General features: G+C 51.2%; 1 protein-coding gene across 1 annotated transcript in view; it reads right to left on the bottom strand.

Annotated features, from left to right (window-relative positions):
- Positions 1-23,213, bottom strand: part of RP1L1 (RP1 like 1) — a 58,256-nt gene that overhangs the window by 10,686 nt on the left and 24,357 nt on the right. Inside the window, exons 5-6 of the mRNA XM_070794333.1 lie at positions 7,320-7,664; positions 4,701-4,791 (exon numbers count right to left, since the gene is read on the bottom strand). Of these exons, the coding sequence (XP_070650434.1) occupies positions 4,701-4,791; positions 7,320-7,664 (436 nt within the window). The remainder of the gene's footprint in view (positions 1-4,700; positions 4,792-7,319; positions 7,665-23,213) is intronic.

Below are 23,213 nucleotides of genomic sequence, written 5' to 3'. Positions count from 1 at the left end.
GAGAGGCTACCCACTCTTGTATTCTTGGGCTTCCCTTGTGGCTCAGCTGGTAAAGAATCTGCCTGCAATGCAAGAGACCTGGGTTCGATCCCTGGGTTTGGAAGATGCCCTGGAGAAGGGAAATGCTACCCACTCCAGTGTTCTGGCCTGGAGAATTCCATGGACTGTATAGTCCATGGGGTCACAAAGAGTCAGACACGACTGAGTAAGGCAAAGGAAGCACTTCAAAACCTACAAGACCAATTTAGATACACAAAGAGCACCATTATCCTGTAGAGTATCACTACAGTAAAACCCTGCCATGAGGCTCTTAATGGGGTAGGAGGAGCTGAGAAATCCAAGGCCCTAAAATGCAGAGTTGTGGGGTGTTGCAAAGCAGAAGAATGAATGAGTGAGCCTTGGGTCCCAGGTGGTGTATTGTCTCTCCCAGCACAAGCTCTTGTTTGGCGCCACCTGGTGGCAGCTGTCTACCCTGCCTTAAGTATCAAAGATTCTAGTCCTGGGACTTTTGCTGGGACTTCCAAGACAGATCCCTGGAGGGCTACAGTCCATGGGGTCACAAAGAGTCGAACACGATTGAATGACTGAGAGTGCACGAACACACAAGCTCTTCTGAAGAAGCGATTTTCTATTCAAAACCTGTGTCTTCCATGTGATCTGTTTCCCAAAAGGTGCAATATGTGTGTGTTCAAGTGTTTATATGTGTGTATGGGTGTGTGTGCACAATTGTATGTTTGGGGGATGAGCCATGCTCAGTTATCCTGTCTTCTGTCACATTCAGATGACTCTCAATCAATCAACTATTTCCACTGAGACTCGTCACCCCACTTCAGCCCCCCACTGCCCTCGGCCAAAAGGGACCATCTTCCCTCCAGGGCTGCTTTGAAAATCCCCATGATTGCCACTTTCCCTTACTGTTTCTTCCTTTTAAAAAAGTTTTATGTATTTATTTTTGGCTGTGCTCGGTCTTTGTTGCTTTGTGGTCCGTGTTGTACCGTGGGGTTTTTTTCTCTAGTTGAAGCAAACAGAAGCACTCTCTTGTTGCAGTGCTGGGCTTCTCGTTGCAGTGGCTTCTCTCGTTGAGGAACATGGGGTCTGTGGTGTGCAGGCTTCGGTAGCTGTGCCACGTGGGCTCAGTGGTTGCAGATCCCAGGTTCTTAGAGCACCGGCTCTGTGGTCCACGGGCTTAGGTGCTCTGCACAATGTGAGATCTTCCCAGCCCAGGGATGGGACTCATGTCTCCTGCATTGGCAGGCAGATTCTTTAACCGCTGAGCCACCAGGGAAGCCCTACTGTCTTCTTATTTCAGAGCACACACAGAAGGTCCTTAAAGTGGTGGGCTCGTAGCACCATCCAGTCTCCCCTTCCTTCTGGGAGGACAGTGGAGGGATATCCTTTAAAAGCAGCCTCTGCTCGACAAGCAGTAAAGGTCATGCTTCATAGCTGAGGCTCAAAAGGCACAGGAAGCAATCCTTCACACGGGGCTTCTTCCGAAGCTCCCTCTCACTTGTCTGCTTTCCTCACAAGAGGATAACTCTGTGAGGCAGAAACACCAGTGACTTAAAAATGCACTCATTCATTCACTCACTCACTCATTTTGTTATTGAATCAGAGTGAGTGCTAAGTGCCTTGTCTATGCTGGGAATCACAGTTTTTTTTGCTGCTGTTCATGTTTTTTTTTTAGTGTCCTCTGAGATGTCACTTCCTTTGCGAAACCTTTGCACTCATCCCCAAGGAGTAGTTGGGTGATGTGCTCCAGGCCCTCATAATTATACACACCTCTAGGGTGCTCCCAGAGCCCAGGTTTTAACTACCTGTGAACTTGCAGAGTGTCTCCTTTAGAACTACCATCCTTTGTCCAGCACCTGCCCCTGGTGGGCATGCGTTAGAAACGTGGATGAACAAAGACAAGAATGGATGAATGAATTCATGAATGCATGAATGAAGCTGTGTAGGCTAAGGCGAAGTGAAGGGCACTTGGAGTAAGAGGTGCTTCTCTGGGGTCCAGCCGGGCAGGGAAAGAGGTGGGTCCCCTCCCTGGATGGAATTTCACTCCTTTCGCTGGTGGTGAAACAACGGAGAAGAACCTTGTCTCCTAGTGGTTAATCACAAGCAACAGCTCCCAGCATACAGGCAAAGAACCCAAACTGGAGCCCAGAGAACTAAACACCTGAAGTTCCTGCAAGTTCCCTGCATCCCACAGTGGAGATAGATTTTGATCATTCCTCTGTAACTGGGCAATTTTCAAAGAGAAAAGAGAGCCCAGACCTCAGTCTTAGGAGCACATATTCACCCCTGGGAGGGCTTTAGGGAGACAACAAGAACATGAGTCCTTCCTGAGTGGACTCCAGAATTGCTGCCTCTGCAGCGTTTTGGGGGGATTCCTGAGATTCCGAAGGCTTCAGGGAAGCCTCCTGGAATGGAGGCCTGGGGCTGTAGGTGTGAGACCTGATGGTCCCAAATGTGCTGACATCATCTGCTGGAATAGAGCAGAAAGCACATCCACACAGTGGATGCTCAGCCACATGAAATCCGTGAGGCAGTACCTAGACCCGTCCTCGGGCGGCATTTTTCTCTGCTCCTAGGTGGCAGTTGTCCATGGTTTTACTGTCACTACCAGGGGGAGACCCCAGGAGGGGAGGATGCTGGTTTAGAGGGTGGCTCAGGCCTCAGGCCACCTGGGCTATGAGTCTGGAAGCTCCCTCAGCTGGGATCTCCTCTGCAGCGACCCCAGACCCACCCTTCTCACACCAGCGTCTTTGTCTCCAGCAGATGTGACATTTGCATTCCTTTCCTGGGTCTCCTGCCTGGACTGCCACTCTAAACTGGCCTCTCCGTCTAACACTTGTGCCCAAGTCCCCCAGACCTCAAGGGGAAGAAGTTGTCTTTTCCTCTAAAGCAGATATTGTCCTCCTGTTTCTTTAAGGTCACTTGTCCCCAGTCCTACAAAAATTTCCCATCAGACCCCTCTTCTGTCTTTCCCTCGTCTCTCACCCCTCACATGGCTGCTTGATCTTGGCATGAGCTGTCCTCTCCCGGAGTCCAGAGTCAGCTTTTCCTCATCCAACAGATTCTGTTGTCAGCATCAGACAGCGTTTCCCAAAGAGGGTTCCAAGGATCCCACAGAATGCACTGTATTCAGGTGGGTTTGAGAAACTCCCTATCTTGGGGATATACAACACAGGAAAGGTCTGGAGAGCCCTGCAGCAGAGGCTACTGCTTGACCTGGGAAGACCCAGGCTTCCCTAGGCTTTTGGGACCTTGGAAGACCTTTCTCCGTGTAACACGTGTGAACATCCCCCACAGGGCAGAGGCCGAGGCCAATATGAGAGGACTTCCCAGGTGGTGCTAGTGGTAAAAAAAACCTGCCTGCCAATGCAAGAAACATAAGAGACACAGGTTTGATTCCTGGGTCAGAAAGCTCCCCTGGAAGAGAGCATGGCAATCCACTCCAGTATTCTTGCCTGGAGAATCCCATGAACAGAGGAACCCGGCAGGCTACGGTCCGTGGGATCGCAGAGAGTGGGTCGTGACTGGGCTGAGTGCAGCCCTGGGTCAGGGTAGAGGTGGCCTCCTCTGCCCCTCCTCCAGCGAGCTGCCAGACACCTGTCCTGTGTGCGGCCCTTGCCCGGGGGCCCAGGCGCATTGTCCCAAGGTCAGTACACCCAGGACAGACGCTACCCAGCAGACAACCATGACCCCATCCCAGCATCTTATGCTCATCTCCCAAAGCCCCCCAATATCCCCGCAAGACCCTCCCCACAAACCCCATGGCCACCCCATTCCCACACTCACTCCCTCTCCTCTAGGAAGCTCCCCAACACTGTCCCTCTACACCACCCCCCACCCCCAGCCAGGGGCTATCCAAAGGGCAAACTGAAAAAAAAAAAGGGAAACCAAAGCAAACAAAAGAATTCCCCTGACCCCCCAATACACACACATACAAAAGAGCAGGCTTGTGGGAAGAGGAAGCTGCCCCAGCACCTAGCCCTGGGGGTGGGGGAGCCGGGCTCCCCCCATTGTTCTCTGCCCAGGCCTGTGATGACAATCCCAGCCCGGACAGGTTGCAGCCCCCCTGCCCTGCACCAGCGGCCCCCTCTCCTCCCCACCTCGGCTCCTGAGAAAGACGCCTCAGAGCAGCTGTCATAGGCCCACAAGAGGTTCCCACAGGAGGAGGAAGTGAATGCTCACAAAAGACCGGGCTTTTCCCTGAGGAAGCAGTGCTGGCCTTTCAGTGACAGACTCGGGCGAGGACGAGGGACAGGGCAGGCCGCGGACCCAGGGGACCAGGCCAGGAGAGGAGCCGGCTCTCGGAGGAAAGACGGGCATTGTGAGCCCTTGTTTACGGGCGGCGGGGCCCTGACCTTGCTACTAGTCAACAGGCCCTCGGGCCCCGCCCCCCGCAGCCTCCCGCATTGTTGTGGCGTTGGCCCATTCATAATTTTATTTGGGGGTGGTTGTTTTGTCGGTCTCCAGCCCCTCCCCGAACTGGCTCCCTTTCAGCATTGTAACCCGGATAAAAAGGCAAGATATCCTTCCCCTTTCCTGGACCTCGCTTCCTACCCTGGCCTCGCAGGCCTCGCAGACTCTGTTAACCCTTCAAGCAGCGGAGGACAGGGCTCTCTAATGACAGGCCTGCGAGGCAGGCTGAGTCCCTGTCCCAACTCCGACTCCGTCTCCCCTCGGCCGCCTCCCCATACCTGCTGGTGGGCAGAAACCCAGGGTCACAGGAAGGGCTTGGGCGCAAAGCACTTTGGGATCACAGAGCAAGATGCCGGCGTGTCGGAACTGCTGAAGAGCGGGAGGATGGAGAGGTGCGGAGCGGGGCCATCCCGAAAAGGGCTGACACCTCACCAGCCGTCCTTGTTTATTCGCTCAATCATGTCCGAGTCTTTTGCGAACCAAGGACTGTAGTCTGCCAAGGACCTGGCAGGGTCCTTGGCACCTCCGTCCAAGGGGTTTCCCAGGCAAGAACGCTGGATGGAAAGGAAAAGGTTAGTCGCTCAGTCTTTTCTGTGACCCCATGGACTGTAGCCCCCCAAGCTCCTCTGTCCATGGGATTCTCCAGACAAGAATACTGAAGTGAGCTGCCATTTCCTCCTCAGGGGATCTTCCTGACCCAGGGATCAAACCTGCATTTCCTGCATTGGCAGGTGGATTTTTTACCACTGAGCCACCTGGGAAGCCTGCCTAGAACTGGAGGCCTAGTTCATGTCAATCAAAGATGTTCCCCATTGGGACATTCCTGGCAGTCAAGGGTTAAGCCTTGCCTTCCAATCCAGGGGGTGTGGGTTCAATTCCTAGTCAGAGAGCTAAGACCCCACACACCTCAAGGACAAAAACCCAAAACATAAAACAGAAGCAATATTGTAACAAGTTCAATAAAGACTTTAAAATGGTCCACATCCCAAACAGATGAGGTTCCCTGTGTTGGCAGCGGGGTTCCCACCTGGGAACCCTGGAAAAGCCATGAACCCATGTCTCAAAGCAGAGCCTGGGCATGAGAGTGGGGCCACCAGAAGGTGCCCAGGTACCACCGAGACCAGGTGTCCAACTCAGGGCTGCACGGGGAGCCCAGAGCAAAGCCAGGACAGGCACCCAGGCTCTGGACTCTGGGAGCCGAAGCCAAGGCTGGCTGCCCCTGACGGGGTGAAGCTTTCAGCAAGAAGGTGGTCCCATGGGAGTTTAGAGCTCCTTCCGCACTGAGACCAAAGCTTGGAGGACTTTGGGCTTCACCCTCTTGCTCTGAGTGATCTTCCTTCGTGACACCCTGGGTAGTTAGACCCATTTCTTCCCCGATCTGGTCCCTCACATCTCACACCTTCTCTACTTGATCCCTGGCTCCAGCTCAGGATATCACATGCTGCCCGAGCACCCAGACAGCTTGTTCCCACCCTTGGAATTACTTCCCTGTCCTAACGTGCCACCTCCCACCTGCCTCCCCACCACGAGTCCTGTTGCCTACGCAAGGCCCTGTCTAACTCTGAAGCACACTTGCCCCCAGGGACACTGCCCTGAGGGTCCTAAGTGCTCTGAGGGTTTCCTGCCTCTGCAGCCACCACAGACCCTTTGCAGTGTCTTATTTGCCCCCACAGAGGTATCATATCCCAGAGCTTCCACCATTTAGGTTTATGCCCTGTAAGTGACAGCTCAGACAGTAAAGAATCCACCTGCAAGGCAGGAGACCTGGGTTCGATCCCAGGGGCAGGACGATCCCCTGCAGAAGGGAATGGCAACCCACTCCAATGGTCTAGCCTGGAGAATCCCACGGCCATAGGAGCCTGGTGGGCCACAGTTTGTGGGGTCTCAAAGAGTTGGACATGACTGAGTGACTGAGCACACATGCCTATGAATTGGTGGGAGGGGGCCACAATTCAGCCCAAAACAGGGGGAGTAGTCTGTCTCTAAGATCATCTTGAAGAGCTCACTGATTCTATGAATAGTCAAGCAGATAAAGAGATAGAATAAAAAATACAAAGGAAGGATAGAGGGATCTGAACTTGAAGACTGGGGTGGGGGCTAATGTCCAGAGAGGCACGTCCCCCGTCTCAGCTGTCTCTTCAGTGTATAACCTGTTGGCATCTTGGGCAGCCTGAAGCCCACCATGCCCATCCATGGCTTTTTTGTGAGGGTCTCAGTCAGGTCTGCATGCAAGGTAATGATATCTGTGACGGTGACAGAAGTGAACGGAAAGGCAGTAGGGTCCACTCTGGGTAGATGCTTTGAAAGAAGTGGCCCAGCTGGGGATGGGGAGAGGTGTATGGGGTTGGGACACTGACGGGTTATGGATGCCCAGAAAGGCTGCTAATCCTGACCCAACGAGGTCACAAAAAGGTGAGGTAAGCAAAAGCCTTCCTAGGAATCCAAGATCCCTGATGGGGAGCCAGCATCTCCCCCAAAACTCCCTTGCCCGGGTGTGCATGTGTGTGTATGCAATGCGTGTTTGTGCCTCTGTGTGTGTATGCTTGCGTGCATCCATGCGTGCATGTTTGTGTGTGTCTTCATGCACTGCAAGTGACCGAGTATCCCAGAGGAGGTGAGGGAAGATTTGGGCCCAGCCGGAGTGTGGAGGCTGCAATTCAGGCCACAGGGATCTTTGCACCTGAGCACCCCAGCAAGCACCTAATAAGCACCTGGTTTTCCCTTGGAGCAGACAGGGGCACCCACTTCTCTCCACAGCCCACCTCTTCTGCAGAGGCTTCTTTCTGGCTCCTTGTGGGTCTGTTTGCTCTTCTTTAGAGTGACAGGGACCAAAAGGATTTGAGAGAGGGGGCATCTTCTGCCCAGAGTCAATGTGAGGGGTTCTGAGAAGCCCTTACACCCGTCATGTTACTCTGGAGCCCAAAGACACACTCCCGTGAGTTCCTCCGTGTGGTTTTCTGCGACGGGGGGGCAGGGGGCGGTGAGGGAGACTGTGGAGTACAAGGACACACTCCCGTGAGTTCCTCCATGTGGTTCTCCTGGAGGGTGGGGGCGAAGACTGTGGAGTACAAGCCATCCGCCTTCTGCAGCCTGACCACGAGCACTGGCCGTGGGCATGGGAGCCAGAGGGACCAGCGCTGGGCTCCTGGCTCAGCCACTAGGCAATGTGGAACTGAGGGCAAAGTCTCTGATTCCCAGTCTCCTGGAATGTAGAATGGGGCTCTCTGCGCCTGCGGGGGATCCTTGTAGGCGCAGAATGAGATAAAGGAGCTAAACCTGAAGCTCAGTTAGAGTAGGTGGGGCAGCCCCCCACCCCCACTCCTCCAGGGGTCACAAAGAGCAGGGTCGGGGGGCTTAGACTCCGGAGTGCCTGTCTCCACCCACCCTCTGTCTGTCTCTAGAAAACTCTTTGTTCAGCTGTCCTACCCCAAGGCTGCCTCTTAGCCAAACCTCCAAAGTCTGGGATTAAGATGAAGTTGAAAAACCAATGCATCGTTTCCACTTCCAGCAGCCCACAAACTAGCAAAATTCCGGATCAGACCTAAAAAGGTTGCCTAGACCCTTCTCAGAACCCAGGACAGCCAGGGGTCCAGAGCTTCACCTCCTCAGGGGTCTGCAGATAGCGGCTCGGAGGCCAGGAATGCACCCTGCCCGACCCCACTTCTCACCTCTCTGTCCCCCCATGTCCATCCCCCACACATTCATTCCTTTGACCTCACACATTCATTCCCTACTTCATGAGCCCCAGCCCATGGTAGAGAAGAAGCCCCGCACCCACCTGGGTCCTCCCAGAGTTGACAACTCCTGCCCACTCCGCTCCTCCAGCTACAAGCAACTGAGAAAATGCTGAAGAACAAGAAAGGTCAAATGCCCACAGGCTGCTCCATGTCAAGCCTGTCATTCCCAAAGCACATCTCCATCCTAGACTCAGAATCAGAAGGCTGCTGAGTCAGGGTCTAGACCCTGTTCCCAGCTGAGCAGAGCCCCTCCTACTAGGATCCACGAGAGAACTTGCCGGTAGGCAGGGAGACGGGTCACCAAGACCCAGGAAAGAAAGCTAGGATGTCCCTGGCAAACCCACTTCCCATGCCTGAGACAGGCCTGTGACAAAGACTCAGACCCCTCCACGCCGTCTGTTCTACCTGGCCTCAACCCTGGGCTTCTGTCTGTTCTTTCAGGGTCTAGTTTTAGCGAGAGTCTGGCTAAGTCCATTTGCATACTTGACATCTAATCACTCTTGACATTGACATCGGATTAAATTCCTCATTCCCGGAGATCTCGCAGTTGATAACCAGCCACCCAGGGCTGCCTTCAGGGACAATCACGCTCTCGGATCCTTTTAGCAAGAATCCCTCTACCCTTGATATTGTTTCTTAGAGATCTCCATCCACTGACCTCTCCCTGCCAACTGCTCCTTAGAAACCCCCACGTATTCTTGTGGTATTGAGGGTTTAGCCCCATCTGTCTCCCCTATCGCAACAGTCTGAACACTATTACAGTAGTCCTGAGGTCTGAATGTTCGTTTCCTTAACAGTTAATATTAAAAGCAATGGAGGAAGGCATGGCAACCCATTCCAGTATTCCTGCCTGGGAAATCCCGTGGACAGAGAAACCTGGTGGGCTACAGTCCATGGGGTCGCAAAGAGTCAGACATGACTGAGCGACTGAGCATGCAGGCACTAAACGCAGCCAAGCAAACAGGTATCTGTTCTGTTGGGGTGGCTGTGTTGAAGACAGGTGCTTGCTTCTGAGTTTTACGAGCCATACAGCCAGCCAACTTTTGAGGATCAATCGTGAGGATTATTAACAATCCACAGAGTCGTGGCCAGGCGGAAGGTTCCAGGCTCTATCTAGGATTTCCCTTTCAGGGACAAGAATTTAGAGACAAGGACAGACGTCTCAGTAGGTCCAGGCATTAGCCCTGGCACTGACCCCCTCTGGCAGGGTGGAACCCCCACTGCGTTAGAGGCTAGCAAAGCTGACACCTCTTTATTATGGATATGACTCAGAAATGAAGCCTGAGCTCGTGGTCACCCGTTCTCTGAGGGTCTCTGATTATCAGGGGGCGCTGCCCAAGGGCGTCTGTGGAACGCCGGGGGCTGTGGTCGCCTCTCGCCTGGGGATGAGCTGGGCTGGTTTTACCCCCCTTGAAATAGAGACTCCCCTCCAGGGCTACGTTTGAGAAAGATTTGACCATGTGCTGTTTGATTCAGAACTTGGGAACCAAAAGAGACCCTAAATTCAGGCAGACCTCAGAGACACTGTGGGTCCGGTTCCAGGCCACAGAAGTAAAGTGGATATCACAATAAAGCCAGTCACACACATTTTTTTTTTTTGGTTTCCTACTGCATATAAAAATTATGTTTATACTATACTATATTGTAGTCTATTAGGTATGCAATAACATTAAATTTAAAAAACCAGTATTGTACCTTAATTTAAAAATAATTTCTTACTAAAAAAAAAAAAATACTACTAACCATCATCTGAGCCTTTAGAGTCATCATCTTCGTGCAATAGTAACTTCAAAGATCCCTGGTCAGAGAGCACGAGCACGGATATCTTCATAATGAAAAGGTGTGAAGAATTGTGAGAATTACTAACATGTGACACAGAGGAACCAAGGGAGCAAATGCTGCTGGAAAAATGGTGCTGATAGACTTGCTCGACGCAGGGTTCCCACAAACCCTCACTTTATAAATAATAATAATAATAAAAGTGATATCTGTGAGGCACTACCTCTATGTGGCCCACGCCCTCCTTTGACAGCTGGGAGCTGAAGCGTTGGGTAGAGAGCCCCCCCGCCATCCAAAACCAACCCGTTGAGGTGTGGGCAGAGCCAGGTTAGCATCCACACCTGAGTCCTTCCAGTGAGCAGGTTCTCACACAGTCTTCTCCAGAAAGACTCAGAGATGGAGCTCATAGTTATTTTTCACCTTGGCAGTTGGGAGAAAACTACCCTAAGTTTTCTTTGTGGGAGGAGGAAAAAATAAGAACCTGCAATTCAGCAGGGAGTACAATTTTAAAAATAAGTCTCCGGGCCAGTGCATTTAATGCCGGCCCCTTGGGGATGCAGGGCCCATAACTCAGGAGCACAATGGCTTTTCTTGTTGTGAATGAGTGTGAAGTGCCAGCAGAGGAAATAGGAAGCCCCCAATGCAGCCTGAATGGACCTGTGAACAGGCATAATAAAAGTTGTCCTGGATTTCCTCTACCACCAGGTGCTTCCGCCGGGACTTGTATTCATTCAGGCCTGGGGGTGGCCACCGTGCCAAACCTTCCCCGCGACCCCAGCCCCTGCTCACTCTCCTGACCTCACGCATCCAACAGGGGCCCCTCGGGCCTGGACTCCTGGGACTGGGTGGCAGATGAGCTTTCACCCCACCCGAGCGCCCCAAAGGTGGGGTTGGTTCTAGAGTAATGGGGAGGGCTGGGGTGGGAGACAGGAGGGGGGTCACCAGATTACAGCGCCTCCGTGCTGCGAGTCTGATAAGAGAAGCTTGCGGGAGGAAACCCGAGGGCACGTGGAGACAGGTGGTCACCAGCTACGAGTGACAGACACAGTGAGGGGTTTGGCCCATGCGGCAGGAGGTGCCAGCTGCAGGAAGGGTGCGGGTGAGAGGCTGAGAAGGACACCCATCAGTGAGGGGGGTGGAGATGCGTCTGCACCAGGCACAGACACTTGGGAACAGCCAGAGGCGAGCACCCGCAGGCCACCCACTTGCCGTGTGACTTCGAGCCTGTAGCTCTCTCCCGAACCTGCCCCTGGGCTCCCAAACGAGAAGGTTGGATGGAACACACTGCCCATCTGGTGCTGCCTCCTGTGATCTGAAGTCCGAATGTAAGCTGGGAATGCTTCTAATGAAAGGGAAAAGGAGACTGCGGTCTCAGAGGCCCACACCACCCAGCGGGGCATAGATGAGTGAGGCCAGCGTGGTGTGAGGTGGGGACTGTGGGGACAGGAAAATTCCAACAAGACATGGGCCACAGAACACGCGCCTGCCCGCCGCCCAAGGGGGACTCCATCTAGGGCAGGCCTCCAGGCACCGGACGCTGAGGAAGCTGCTGAGACGGCGTGCATGCATGCTAAGTTGCTTCAGTCGTGTCCGACTCTGTGTGACCCCAGGCTCCTCTGTCCATGGGATTTCCCAGGCAAGATTACTGGAGTGGGTTGCTGTGCCGTCCTTCAGGTATCTTCCTGACCCAGGGATGGAACCTGCATCTCTTGTGTCTCCTGCATCGGCAGGCGGGTTCTTTACCACTAGCGCCACCTGGGAAGCTGGCCGAGATGGCAAGCCTGCCCTTTATTAACCATCTTAATAGAGCGGATTCAGAGAGATGCTGCCACATCCCTATGACAAAGCAAGGAGGGGCTTTGTCATTCTGAAATGGGGTAAGGTGAGGGGGGCGGTGGATTTACTCTCGAGGTATGAAAGAGAATGCACCAGAAATGCCTTGGCTCTTAACACAGTGGATGGTTTATAACAGGGGTCCCCAGTCTCCGGGATCTAATGTCTGATGATCTGAGGTGGAACTGATGTAATAGAAATGCAATGTGCTTGAATCGTCCCAAAAGCATTTCCTCCTCCCCTCCCCATGTCCCAGTCCATGGAAAGATCGTCTAACACAAAACTGATCCCTGGTGCCAAAAAGGCTGGGGACCACTGGTTTGCAACACACACCATCCAGGTGGATAAGAAGTCATGGACCAGCCACGGCCCTGATCCCGAGTAGGGAATCAGTCACCCACCCCCCCATCACAAGTAAGAAGCCTCACCTCTTCCTGGAAGCCTGCCCAGCTCTGGGGGATCCTGCCTGGAATCTGTGGATAGCTGACCCCTTGGGCACTAGAACATATTAACTGGGTTTGACAAAGACCCTGAGTCCTTGTCTTTTGAAGTAAAATGCTGACTCAAGAGTTAATGATGGGGAGATGTGAAGATATAGATAAATCAGATAAATCAGAGCTGTTGAGCTGAGAAACTGGTAACAATTTAGACTATAAATCTGCCACATAGCAGAATTACCAAACTCAGTTCCCTGAAAGATATGGATAAAGGTCTGATACACATTCCTGAGCTGTTTTTACAGGAAGCAGACCTCCCTTCAGATGAAAACTGCTGACCGCAGGAGCATGGACTTTAGACTGGTTGAAACCAGAGAGTTGATGATGCCTGAAACTTCACCTTAATGTCAACCAATCCAAGAATTGTCCATGAGCTGATCACGCCCTACTCCTTGAACACTATAAAACTCCCCACGGCCCCTTCCAGTCTTGAAGGCATTAGCCCGCTGCGGCCCCCTTTGCCTGGCAAAGCAATAAAAGCCACTCTTTTCTACTTTGCCCAGAACTCCATCTCTCCATTTCTATACACCGATGAACCAAGTTCCGGCAACAGGGTCATTCCTCTTTGGCACCAGCACTGTGGCAGGGAGGGGACCCTCCAGCTGGAAGCCCTTCGTCCTCCCACGTCTAGCCTCCCGGTTCCATCTGTAAGACAGGAGGCGAGCCAAGCAGTCAACATGGACTAGGAACCGCCTGGGCGCTGAGCAGCCCTCTGGCTGCCAGTGTTTGGAGAGCAAGTTGGGACTATGGACAGCCCAGGTGTCTGATATCTTTATTAGTCACCTAAGGGCTGCTATTATCAGTGCTTAGGTTATGCATGCATCGCAGAATGAAGATAAGATTCATCTTCAGTTCCCCCAGGTGACGATGAAAACGACAATGATACGGCAATGGTGATGTTGTTGATAACACGGATAAGCAGCATCAGAGGGAATACAGAGTTACAGGCTTCTTGTACCATATGCCTTATGCGGAGTCTAGCAATAATATGATTCCAGAGACAGAGGACCCTGGCTGGCTATGGTCCATGGGGTCGCAAAGAGTTGGACACGACTGAAGCGGCTAACACTTTTACTTTCAATGATGATGTAAGAAGGGTGTATATTATTTTTCAAACATTTTTTTAACTTTTTATTTTATACTGGAGTATAAAATAAACTGGAGTATAGCCAGTTAACAGTGTATGGTTTCAGGTGGACAACAAAATGATTCAACCATACATATTGTTGTCATTGTTGTTTAGTCACTGAGTGATGTCCAACTCCGTGAGCCCATGGACTGTAACCCGCCAGGCTCCTCTGTCCATGGGATTCTCCAGGCAGGAATACTGGAGTGGGCTGCCATTCCCTTCTACAGGAGCTCTTCCTGACCCAGGGATTGAACCCGTGTCTCCTGCATTGCAGGCGGATTCTTAACTGCTGAGCCACACTCCCCTCCCATCTGTACTCCCCTCCCATCCAGGCTGCCACATGACATTGAGCAGAGTTTCCTGTGCTATACAGCAGGTCCTTGTTGGTTATCCATTTTAAATACAGCAGTATGTACATGTCCATCTCAAACTCCCCAACTATCCCTTCCCCCTGTGTTTCCCCCACTCCCTGCAACCATAATTTCGTTCTCTAACGCTGTGAGTCTCTTTCTGTTTTGTAGATAAGTTCTTTTGTACCATTTCTTTTCAGATTCTGCATATAAGGGATGCCATATGATATTTCTCAGAAGGGCGAATTTATTCTGCAGGTAAGAGCATTGAGGCTTAGAGAAGCACAAGGGTCATATCTGCATCAAAGTTCTCATAACTAGTAAGTATCAGAGATGATTTTTCTTTCCCCACCCAAGGAATGAGGGTCTGCCAAGTGCTGTCCACCATGATGGCTTCATTCAGAGATGGTAAATGGGCTGAATATTGTCCACACTGGGGACATCTGCTGGGCTCTGAAACATCCCCGGGACTGGATGACTTTAGATTTTCTTAAAACAAATGTCGGACTCTTGGTCTTCCTCCAACTCTTTGGGAAGCTGAGTGGGTCTGGGGCCTCTGGCAGATCTCAGAGGATGGCCATACTGCCCTCTTCTCAATTGCCCACAGGACCTGAGCCTATCTGGGAGGACATCCTTGGTCAAGACCAGTTTGGGCCTAAGACCGTGGGATCAGCTACGTCGTGTGCTAGAAAGAGCCCGAGGCTTGGGCTCCAGCAATCCAGAGCTTGGCTTCTCTTCCGATTCCTTGACAGACTAGCTGTGGAATCAGGGGCCAAAATGACACGGCGTGAGCATTGACTGGTGCCCTGGTGGTCCAGTGGTGTAGGCCCCACGCTTCCAACGCAGGGGGCCCAGGTTCCATCGCTGGTTAGGGAACTAGATCCGACTTGCCACAAATAAGACCCAGTGCTCAGTCAGTCGCTCAGTCGTGTCCCACTCTGTGACCCCATGGACTGTAGCCCACCAGGCTCCTCTGTCCATAGGATTTTTCAGGCAAGAATACTAGAGTGGGTTGCCATGCCCTCCTCCATTCGACCCAGGGATCGAATCTGCGTCTCCTGCATTGCAGGCAGATCCTTTACCACTGAGCCACAAAAGTAAACAAACACAAGCCAGACAGAAAACCGGGATCCACAGTGTGTGGTCAGCAGAGTCAGGAGGACCGCTCAGGCCTGGGGTTCAGGCGCTGCCCCAGCTCCGAGCCCTGTAAGGAAAGAAAGTCTAGGATGGTGACCCTCTGTTCTAGGCTAGAACCTCTATGTCACAGGGCAGGCTGTGGTCAGCAAGGAGCCAGAAGCTGAGGTCCAGAAAATAACCTCTTTTGAGGGGCGGGGGCGGACAGAGAAGCTTTCTTTCCCTCGGGCCTCTTGCTCAGGCCAGGTCGTTATCATTCCATATGATTAAAGGTAGCGGACCCCTCCTCTATGAAAACGTGTGGACCAAACTCACCTCCTCTGAGACTGGAGGCAGCACAGATTTGCTTTTACTCCCAAGGACTCTGATAAATGGGAACACGCTTTCAGCCTGAGCCCACAGTGACTGGATGGTGGTATCTAAGTTCGAAATGACCGGTTGTGTTGAATACAGGCAAACCACACACACCCAGCCCTGATGTCATAGGATACGATGCAGGTGTTTAAGGGGAGGCTTTGTGGACTCAGCTACTGTGAGATTTGGTGGAGCCAGGCTAGGCTTGGAGTCGCAGAATCTGATGGCACCCTGACCACAGGACTCACTGGGTCTGTGGTCCTGGGTGAGGTACCTAGTCCCAAGAGCATTTGTTTTTCTCACCTGTAAAATGGGACAGTGGAATGACATGAGTGTAGGAACATTGTCTACAGTTGAATGGGATCTGGAGCTTCAAATACTGCCACGTGCTGTAGAAAAGCTGAGTGTTGTGTTCTTTGAGCCCTAAGGTTGGTTTTCTTGGCCTGAAGTCTCTCTTGGGACTTCCCTGGTGGGGCAGTGGATAAGAATCCGCCTGCCAGCACAGGAGATGTGGGTTTGATCCCACGTGCCTTGGGGCAGCTAACTGCTGAGCCTGTGTGAGCCCGTGCTCCACAGGAAGAGAAGCCACTGCAACGAGAAGCCCACACGCCGCAACCAAGAGAAGCCCCAGCTCCCTGCAACTGGAGAAAGCCCGCACAGCAATGAAGACCCAGGGCAGCCAAAAACAAGTAAATAAATAAAATTATAAAAATAAATTTCAAAAAGCTCTTGCTCAAAGCCATCACGGTCTACCTGGGTGTTGTCCCTCTGCTCTCCTTGGGTGTAGGGAGGTGGGGCTGCCCCTGGTGAAATACGGTAATGGGTCACGGGCTTCTCCTGTCCCTGTTCCTGGGGGGAGCATCCGGGGAGCCTGCCGCCTCTCTCCCCACTTGCAGGCAGAAGGCAGTCTCTCTGGGAGTTGGGGAGATGCTATGGGAAGCAGGACACACTCACAAAGCCGAGGTTCTCCCTCCAGCCCTGCCATTCACCTGTCCTGTGGCCTGGGGCAAATCATACCCTCTCTCTGAGCCTGTTTTTGGCCTGGAATGATCTCTAAGATCCTTGCCAGCTCTGATCATTGTCCTTCAAAAACTCCACATGTAACCCCTTTGCTCTTAGAGCTCAGAATTCAATGCTACAGCAAGAAAAGCAGTTGATTCATTTTGGTCTGCTCCTCTGCCCCACTAGATAATGCCAAGAGTCATTGTCACCCCAGGCTTGTCCCTCCTGACACTGGCATGTCGAACCTGGGCCCTGGCACTGCCCCTGACCTCCAGGCCTGTCTGACTGGCTCTCTCCTCCCAAACAATGAGATTTAGTGCTGGGGTGATCCCAGATCCCCCTCCCAGGCTATATCCACACCAACAAGGCCTCATCTAATACAGTGCTCCCACTCACAAAGCACCCCAACTTTTTGTTTAACAAAGAGTCAAGCAGTAGACACTTCATTTTGGAAAGGTTAGCAGATTGATGAGAGATCTGGGATCAAGCAGCCTTGGTGACGGGGAAGGGAAGTGTGGGACAAATTGAGAGAGTAGCACTCTGCCATGCGTAAAACAGCTAGCTTGTGGGAAGCTGCTGTAGAGCAGAGGGAGCTCAGCTCAGTGCCCTGTGATGATCTAGAGGGGTGGGATGAGGGGGAGGGAGGGAGGCTCAGCTGGGAGGGGATATATGTATATATTTAGCTGATTCACGCTGTTGTACAGCAGAAACGAACACACTATAAAGCAACTATTCTCCATTTAAATACATGAAGAAATAAGATCTGGGGTCAGTAAGGCCTTCCAGGGCCCCCCAGGTCAAACAGCTGGGCAACCTTCAGATCATTCTCTGTGGGTCATCTCTGTGTTAGTTTGATGATGCTCAGGGCAGGTTCATTAGCTGGACCCTTGATGAATAAAGGCTGATGGGAAGGGGCCTCTTGGCGATAGAGCAATTCGGCAGGGTAGGGACAGAGGATGGGTGTCACAGCACCCAGCTGGGCAATTGCCAAGGGGCTGAGTCCAGTGATCAGATACTTCATAAAATAGCCAGTTTTGCGGTCCCATCTTCCTTAATCCTAAGGCAATGTCTGTTCTCAGATGAAACAGAGCAGAGCAGTCTGAGCACATGGTTAGGGTGGCCCCTTCCAGAAGGGCAGGCTGAGACCCGGATTCCAGCCCCGGCTTGGACCAGCTCACTCTAATGAGGGATGGGACAGGAGGAGGACACTGGTTTCCATGCCAGCAAAGACAGGGGACACTTGTCCTGGCGCAGTGCCCAGGCCGGCCATCAGGGGTCATCCTGGGAGCCAGACACACAGCTCCCAGACAGCCTCCTATAAATAGCTATAAATAGTCTTGGTTTTGTGTGTGCACACGCCTGGCCGCCGTGTACAGGGCGGCGTGCACAAGCTCGGGGCGCGGTGAATGGGGATTGTTGAGCGGGAGATGGCTTGTATTCACCGGCGCTGCTTGGGTTGGCGCCAGCCTCTTTTCTCCGGGCAATCCCATTTGGGCTATTGTGCCCATTATGGCTGATCCTTATCTTGGTTGTTTATCCAGTTGCTGTATAGATTGACTTTCTGAATGTCAGGGTTGGGCTGTTTCCATAACAGGAAGCTGCTTGCTGTCTTACTGTTTAAGAAACTCCAGTCTACACAATAGAGTCCCAACAAAACCCTAAACACTGCATGCGCCAGGGGGACCTCATTGAATCCAGCTCTTATTGTTTCTGTTGCAGGCTGAATCCTGTATTTACAGTCAGACGGGGGTGTGTGTGTGTGTGTGTGTGTGTGCGTGCACACGCGTGCATGCAGGCACAGGATATTAAGCCTGGCTTTTCACTTTCCAAGTTCTCAGCATAGATTAGGGTGCCCAGATTCCCCAGATGTAAACCTCCTGAAGGTGGGGGAGAGGGGACGAGTAGGGCCCATCCCCAGAGAGTTTCCTCCCGTTCTCCTGGGGCCTTGTGTTCAGAAGGAAGTTGGCGTTTGTGTTTTCATACTGGGGCACAAACAGTAGAACAAATGCTCAAGTCAGCATTGACCCAGGCGCCAAGACCCCTATGGAGGAAGTAGAAGATCAAAGGGAGTACTTGGCCCTGTTTCTGTCTGTCAGTATTATTTATTATCTTCTGAGCTGGTTCCCAGGCCCAGTTTTCAAAAACCCCTCTAGGCTGGTTAAGGATCATGGATTCATCTTCAATTTTTTTCAAGCCTCCTCTCCAACCCTCAGCAGCCAAGGAGCTTAGAGAAGAAATCAAATGGAGTCTGAGACCTCTAGGGAGAGCTGCCTCCTGGCATATCAGAGAATCACCTGTTTAGAGCTTGGCTGGGAGCTCCTGGAAGGCTCAGGATCCCTCAGCCAAGTTCCTGGAGGGGAGGGAGGGGGTGCCACCTTGAAGTTGGAAGGACCCTATGAGCTTGCAGCCCCTTGGGATGTAATTCTCAATGGAGAACAATGCTGGGTTCCTTGGCAGTAGAGCCTCCTGGTTATCTTTAAACCTTGAAAATATAAACACAGATGAGTTTAGGCATCATACCTGATGTCACCAATGAAGCCAGGGAAATGGCTTATCAAGGCATCTCCAGCGGTTAAGGGAGCGTGTGCACAGTGGTCCTTCTTCCACAGAGCATAAGGGCTTTGCTTGACATTGTCCATCCTCATCTTGGGAAGGAGCAGGTGGACCCTAGATTCAGATGGTCAAGCACAGGTTGCAGAGAAACCAGTCAGTAGATTCATCAGGGTATTGTTAGTAGATCCCTTAGACCATGCAGTAGATCCCTTAGACCAACACGGCTGGGACCCTTTCTCCGCTTGAAGGAGCAAGTGATCTCAGCAGAAGTTTAAGGAGACGGAAGTGGGGTTGGTGGATCCCAGAAGGAGCTGCAGATACTGTAGACCACACTGAGTTAATCCATTTCTTCCTTTTACAGGAGAGGAAGAGTGAAGATGAGACAAGCAAAGAGCCTGGGCTCAGATCGCTGGTTAAATGCAGAGCTTCAGGAGAGGCTGGCCTGCTCCCCCAGCCCCCCAGCCTCCCAGTGAGGGGCAGTGGGAAGAGTGACCATTCCTCTCAAAGCCCCGGTGAGAAGGAAGTGGCAGCCTCACCACCCAGAAAGCCCAGGCACCAGAAAATGTAGACAAAGGGCTTCATCTCAAATGACTGGGTCATCCCAAATCACCACGCACACGTGTTTGTCACCTCCAAACATCTTCAGAAGAAAGTTTAGGTTTCCTGGGGGAGATGAGCCAATGGTCTGGACTTCTCTTAAATTAAGTAAAATTGGAGGTCCTGGGAGAAGAGAAGTGCTTAACGCTTGATTGTTAGAACAAGTTCTGAATTGACAAAGCCTTCCTTTCTGCTTGCAAAGAACTGATCTGGTGAGCTACAGACACCAGCCAAACCACCAAATCCAAAGAGGTAAAAAAAATTGAGTTTGTGTACTTGAACAAATGTGAACAGTCTTCTATTTCGATACTGATAGTTTTCTAAGGGCCACATAGTCCACGCTATCAGAGGCTTGAATCTGAATCTAAGACCAAAACTTCCATTTTGGTTGAAGACTCTGGTCTTATGGAGCAAATGATCATTGTCACCTTTTCCCACTCCCAGGGAAGGTTCCCTGGAAACGGCCTGGGAGGGAACCATTGCCCTGTGAGCTGTCGTGAAAGCCATTTAGCAGTAGAGGGCACTGTTTACCTAATATCCAAGCATGAGCCTGCGATGAGAGAAAGAATTCTGATGCTCTTAAGAGTGGTCATCTAGCTGCCTCTCCCATCTCCTCCAGACCATGTTCGACCAGCCTGATGGATGGGAAAGTTGTAAGTTCACAAAGAGCTCCCTGTCCTACTTGGCAACTCAGTCCTGTCATAGCCGTCTTCCTTGTTAAGAAGCTCTTAAACCAACCTGCACCCATTGTGTTACATTTCCTCTTGTTCTATGTCACTGACTTTGAACCTCGTGTCCACGGTGCTGCAGAGTGAATTGCTTCCCTGAGATGCCTTCCCTCTATTATTCTTGTTTGCCCAGCATTCACTACCATGGCAACCTCCCGCGGGTGGGGCACAGGGTAGGGTTGGGACAGCACAATTTGGACCTAATATGAACACTGCAGATCAAATTTAACATTGTCTGAAAATATGGGATAGAGCTAGATCTTATAAATGGTAAATAAAGAGCATTTAATTATCAATTGGGCTTACAGGTTAGGAGCCTGTTTCCTGTAAAACACAGGCAGACATCAGAATCACTGTTAGAAAATACTTTCAAGACACTCTGAACACAGGAAATAACCAGATGTCCTTAGTGTTATTCTCAAAATATTAGCCACATTTGTGGATAATGTTGACTTTGTTTTGAGATTTGGCCTTGGTCTACATGTGATGGCTCAGACAGTAAAGAATCTGCCTGCAATGCAGGAGATCTGGGTTCTATCCCTGGGTAGGAAAAATCCCCTGGAGAAGGGAACGGCTACCCACTCCAGTATTCTTGCCTGGAGAATTCCATGGACAGAGGAGCCTGGCGGGCTATAGTCCATGAGGTCACAAAGAATCAGACACGACTGAGTGACTGACACTTATATATGGTGGGTGGTTTACCCTGGAGCCAACAACGGTTAAGACTCAAGGTTCTTCTTGGCTAGCCAAGGGCCTAGCAATCTCTCGTTCAAACAGCATGTTTATTTGTGAAATTTGCAAGCATAAACTATTTTAATCCCAAATTGGTCAAAAGTGCTGTTTGTTTCTACTCTGATTTCTGTCCATCATACTTATCAACACACACACACACACTTTAGTTGCTTCTGTGTAGTTAAACATGGCCAACTGTTCTGGTGTAGAAATAGCTTCCAGGCATACCCCAGTGCCAGCCCATGCCATTGATGAAGGCACAAGACCAGGCGTGGTGATCAGTGGGGACCTGTCTTAGGGCTCCAAGCACTAGAAGCCTGTCCCAAGCAGAGGATAAACACATATACAGAGCCAGAAGCTTGTCTGGATTATTTTTCTGGTTTCCTAATATTCCTGTTTTCCATCTTTTAAAAATCTGCTATTTGGGCAGAACTATGGAGAAAATAAAAAGATCAGTGGTCACCAGAAGTTGGGGGAGGGAGGGTTGGGCAGGGGAAGCCAAGGACATTTAGGGCAAGGAAATCACTTTATGGTCTTCTCATGGTGGAGACAAGTCACTGGACATTTGTCCAAACCCACAGGACTTGCCACACTGACTGTGCCTGCATGGTGAGCAATGCTCAGTCGTGTCCGAATCTTTGCGACCCCGTGGACTGCAGCCTGTCAGGCTCCACTGTCCACGGGATTTTCTGTCAAGAACACTGGAGTGAGTTGCCATTTCCTCCTCCAGGGGAACTTCCCAACCCAGGGACTGAAACTGCATTTCCTGTGTCTCCTGCATTGCAGGCAGATTCTTTATAACTGAGCCACCGGGAAGCCCCACGCTAAGCCTGACCCTAATGTAAACCATGGTGATGATGAGGTGTTAAATCAGGGTCATCAGCTGTAACAAAGGCTCCGCTGTGGTGAGGGATGTTGATGGTGGGGGAGGCTATGCATATGCAGAGTGGCAAGGGTACATGGGAAATCTCTCTACCTTCTTCTCTATTTTGCTGTGAATCTAGAATGGCTCTGAAACATAGTCTTACAAAGTATGCAAATAGTTACCATTCATTTACTCATTCCAAATAAATATTCACTTATGAAACTTGTTATGCATTTGCAATCATGCAGGCTATTTTTAAGAAGCCCCTGGTTTGTTGAGATGCCCACAAAACCTGGGTCTGCTCTGCTCATAAGTCATAAGTCCTTGCCACTGTTATTAGCTCATACTTACAACTATATCACTTTTCCATTTGGATTATAAATATCTTAAAGATGAAAAAGTACCTTTTGTTTCCTGTGCTCAGTGCATTAAGTAAAACTTTTCATTGGCTGGAGTTGATAGATGCCTCTCCCGATCCTCTTTGGCTGTTACCTGCAGGAGCTGTGTTACTGGTTTGTGGAACAGAGTGTAGAGAGTTGTGTCCTGAGATCTTTAGTTACTTGAAGGTGTCTTGAGCTGAAACAGGGGCTCCAGGGAAGCATATAATTACCCATGTCAATAGAAGGGGACAGCAGAGAGTGAACCACCCAGAGAATTGCGTTCCTGGTACAGAGAACAAGATGATGGTCAATCCTTCCTGTTGCTCCCACCACTATTAGTGACTCTGAGGCACAGTATCTCACAGACTGAGAAACAGTCACCGCTTTCCGTTTCTTGAAATTCTGGAGTCCACTCCTTCCAGAGGGCAAAATTAGTGAATGTTTTGTCTCCTTTTCTCCAAGATCCTGCTTGGCTAGCGTTAAAAAATGGAGTTTTTTCAACAACCAAGATTCACGACGGTGAATCTTTCTTCACAGAAAAGCCACAATTCCAACTGTCCCAGAGCAGGTGAAGAAGAGTGGAAAATAAACTGAATATGTCTGGTAATTCTGTCAGGGACTGCCCCTGAAAGAGACACCAGTCATACCAGCACTTGCCAGCAGAGGGCAAGATGTCCCCGCTGGTGGGACTGAAGTTGGCTGAGCTACCTGTCTGGGTTCTTTTCTTTGGTCCACCTGGATTATCTGGACGAATCTGCAGAATTCTCTATTTGTACCCACTCTCTTTGAGGAGGTGGATCCACCAGAGGAGGCTGCAAAGAGCCCAGGGTCTAAATATCCCGCCTGGGCTGCTCTGGGGGCCTCAGACTTGGGGCCTCCCTGTGCCCTGGAGAGCCACCTCCAGGCTGCGGTTCTCCCAGAGGATTCTGGGATGAGAAAGATCTGAAGGTCCCTCTGCCCTCCCCTGTCCCCTCCCACTATCCCATTCCCAGTCCTGTCTGAACATCCCAACGACCTCCCTGCAGCATTCTGAACCCCACAAAAGGTCTTCTGTAGGGGTGCCTGATACAATCCAGGATGCTCAATTCAATTTGAATTTCAAATAAACAAAGAGTAATCTA

Source organism: Bos indicus, chromosome 8 (assembly GCF_029378745.1).
Source record: "Bos indicus isolate NIAB-ARS_2022 breed Sahiwal x Tharparkar chromosome 8, NIAB-ARS_B.indTharparkar_mat_pri_1.0, whole genome shotgun sequence".
Taxonomy (NCBI): domain Eukaryota; kingdom Metazoa; phylum Chordata; class Mammalia; order Artiodactyla; family Bovidae; genus Bos; species Bos indicus.
This window is presented reverse-complemented; position numbering and strand designations above follow the sequence as displayed.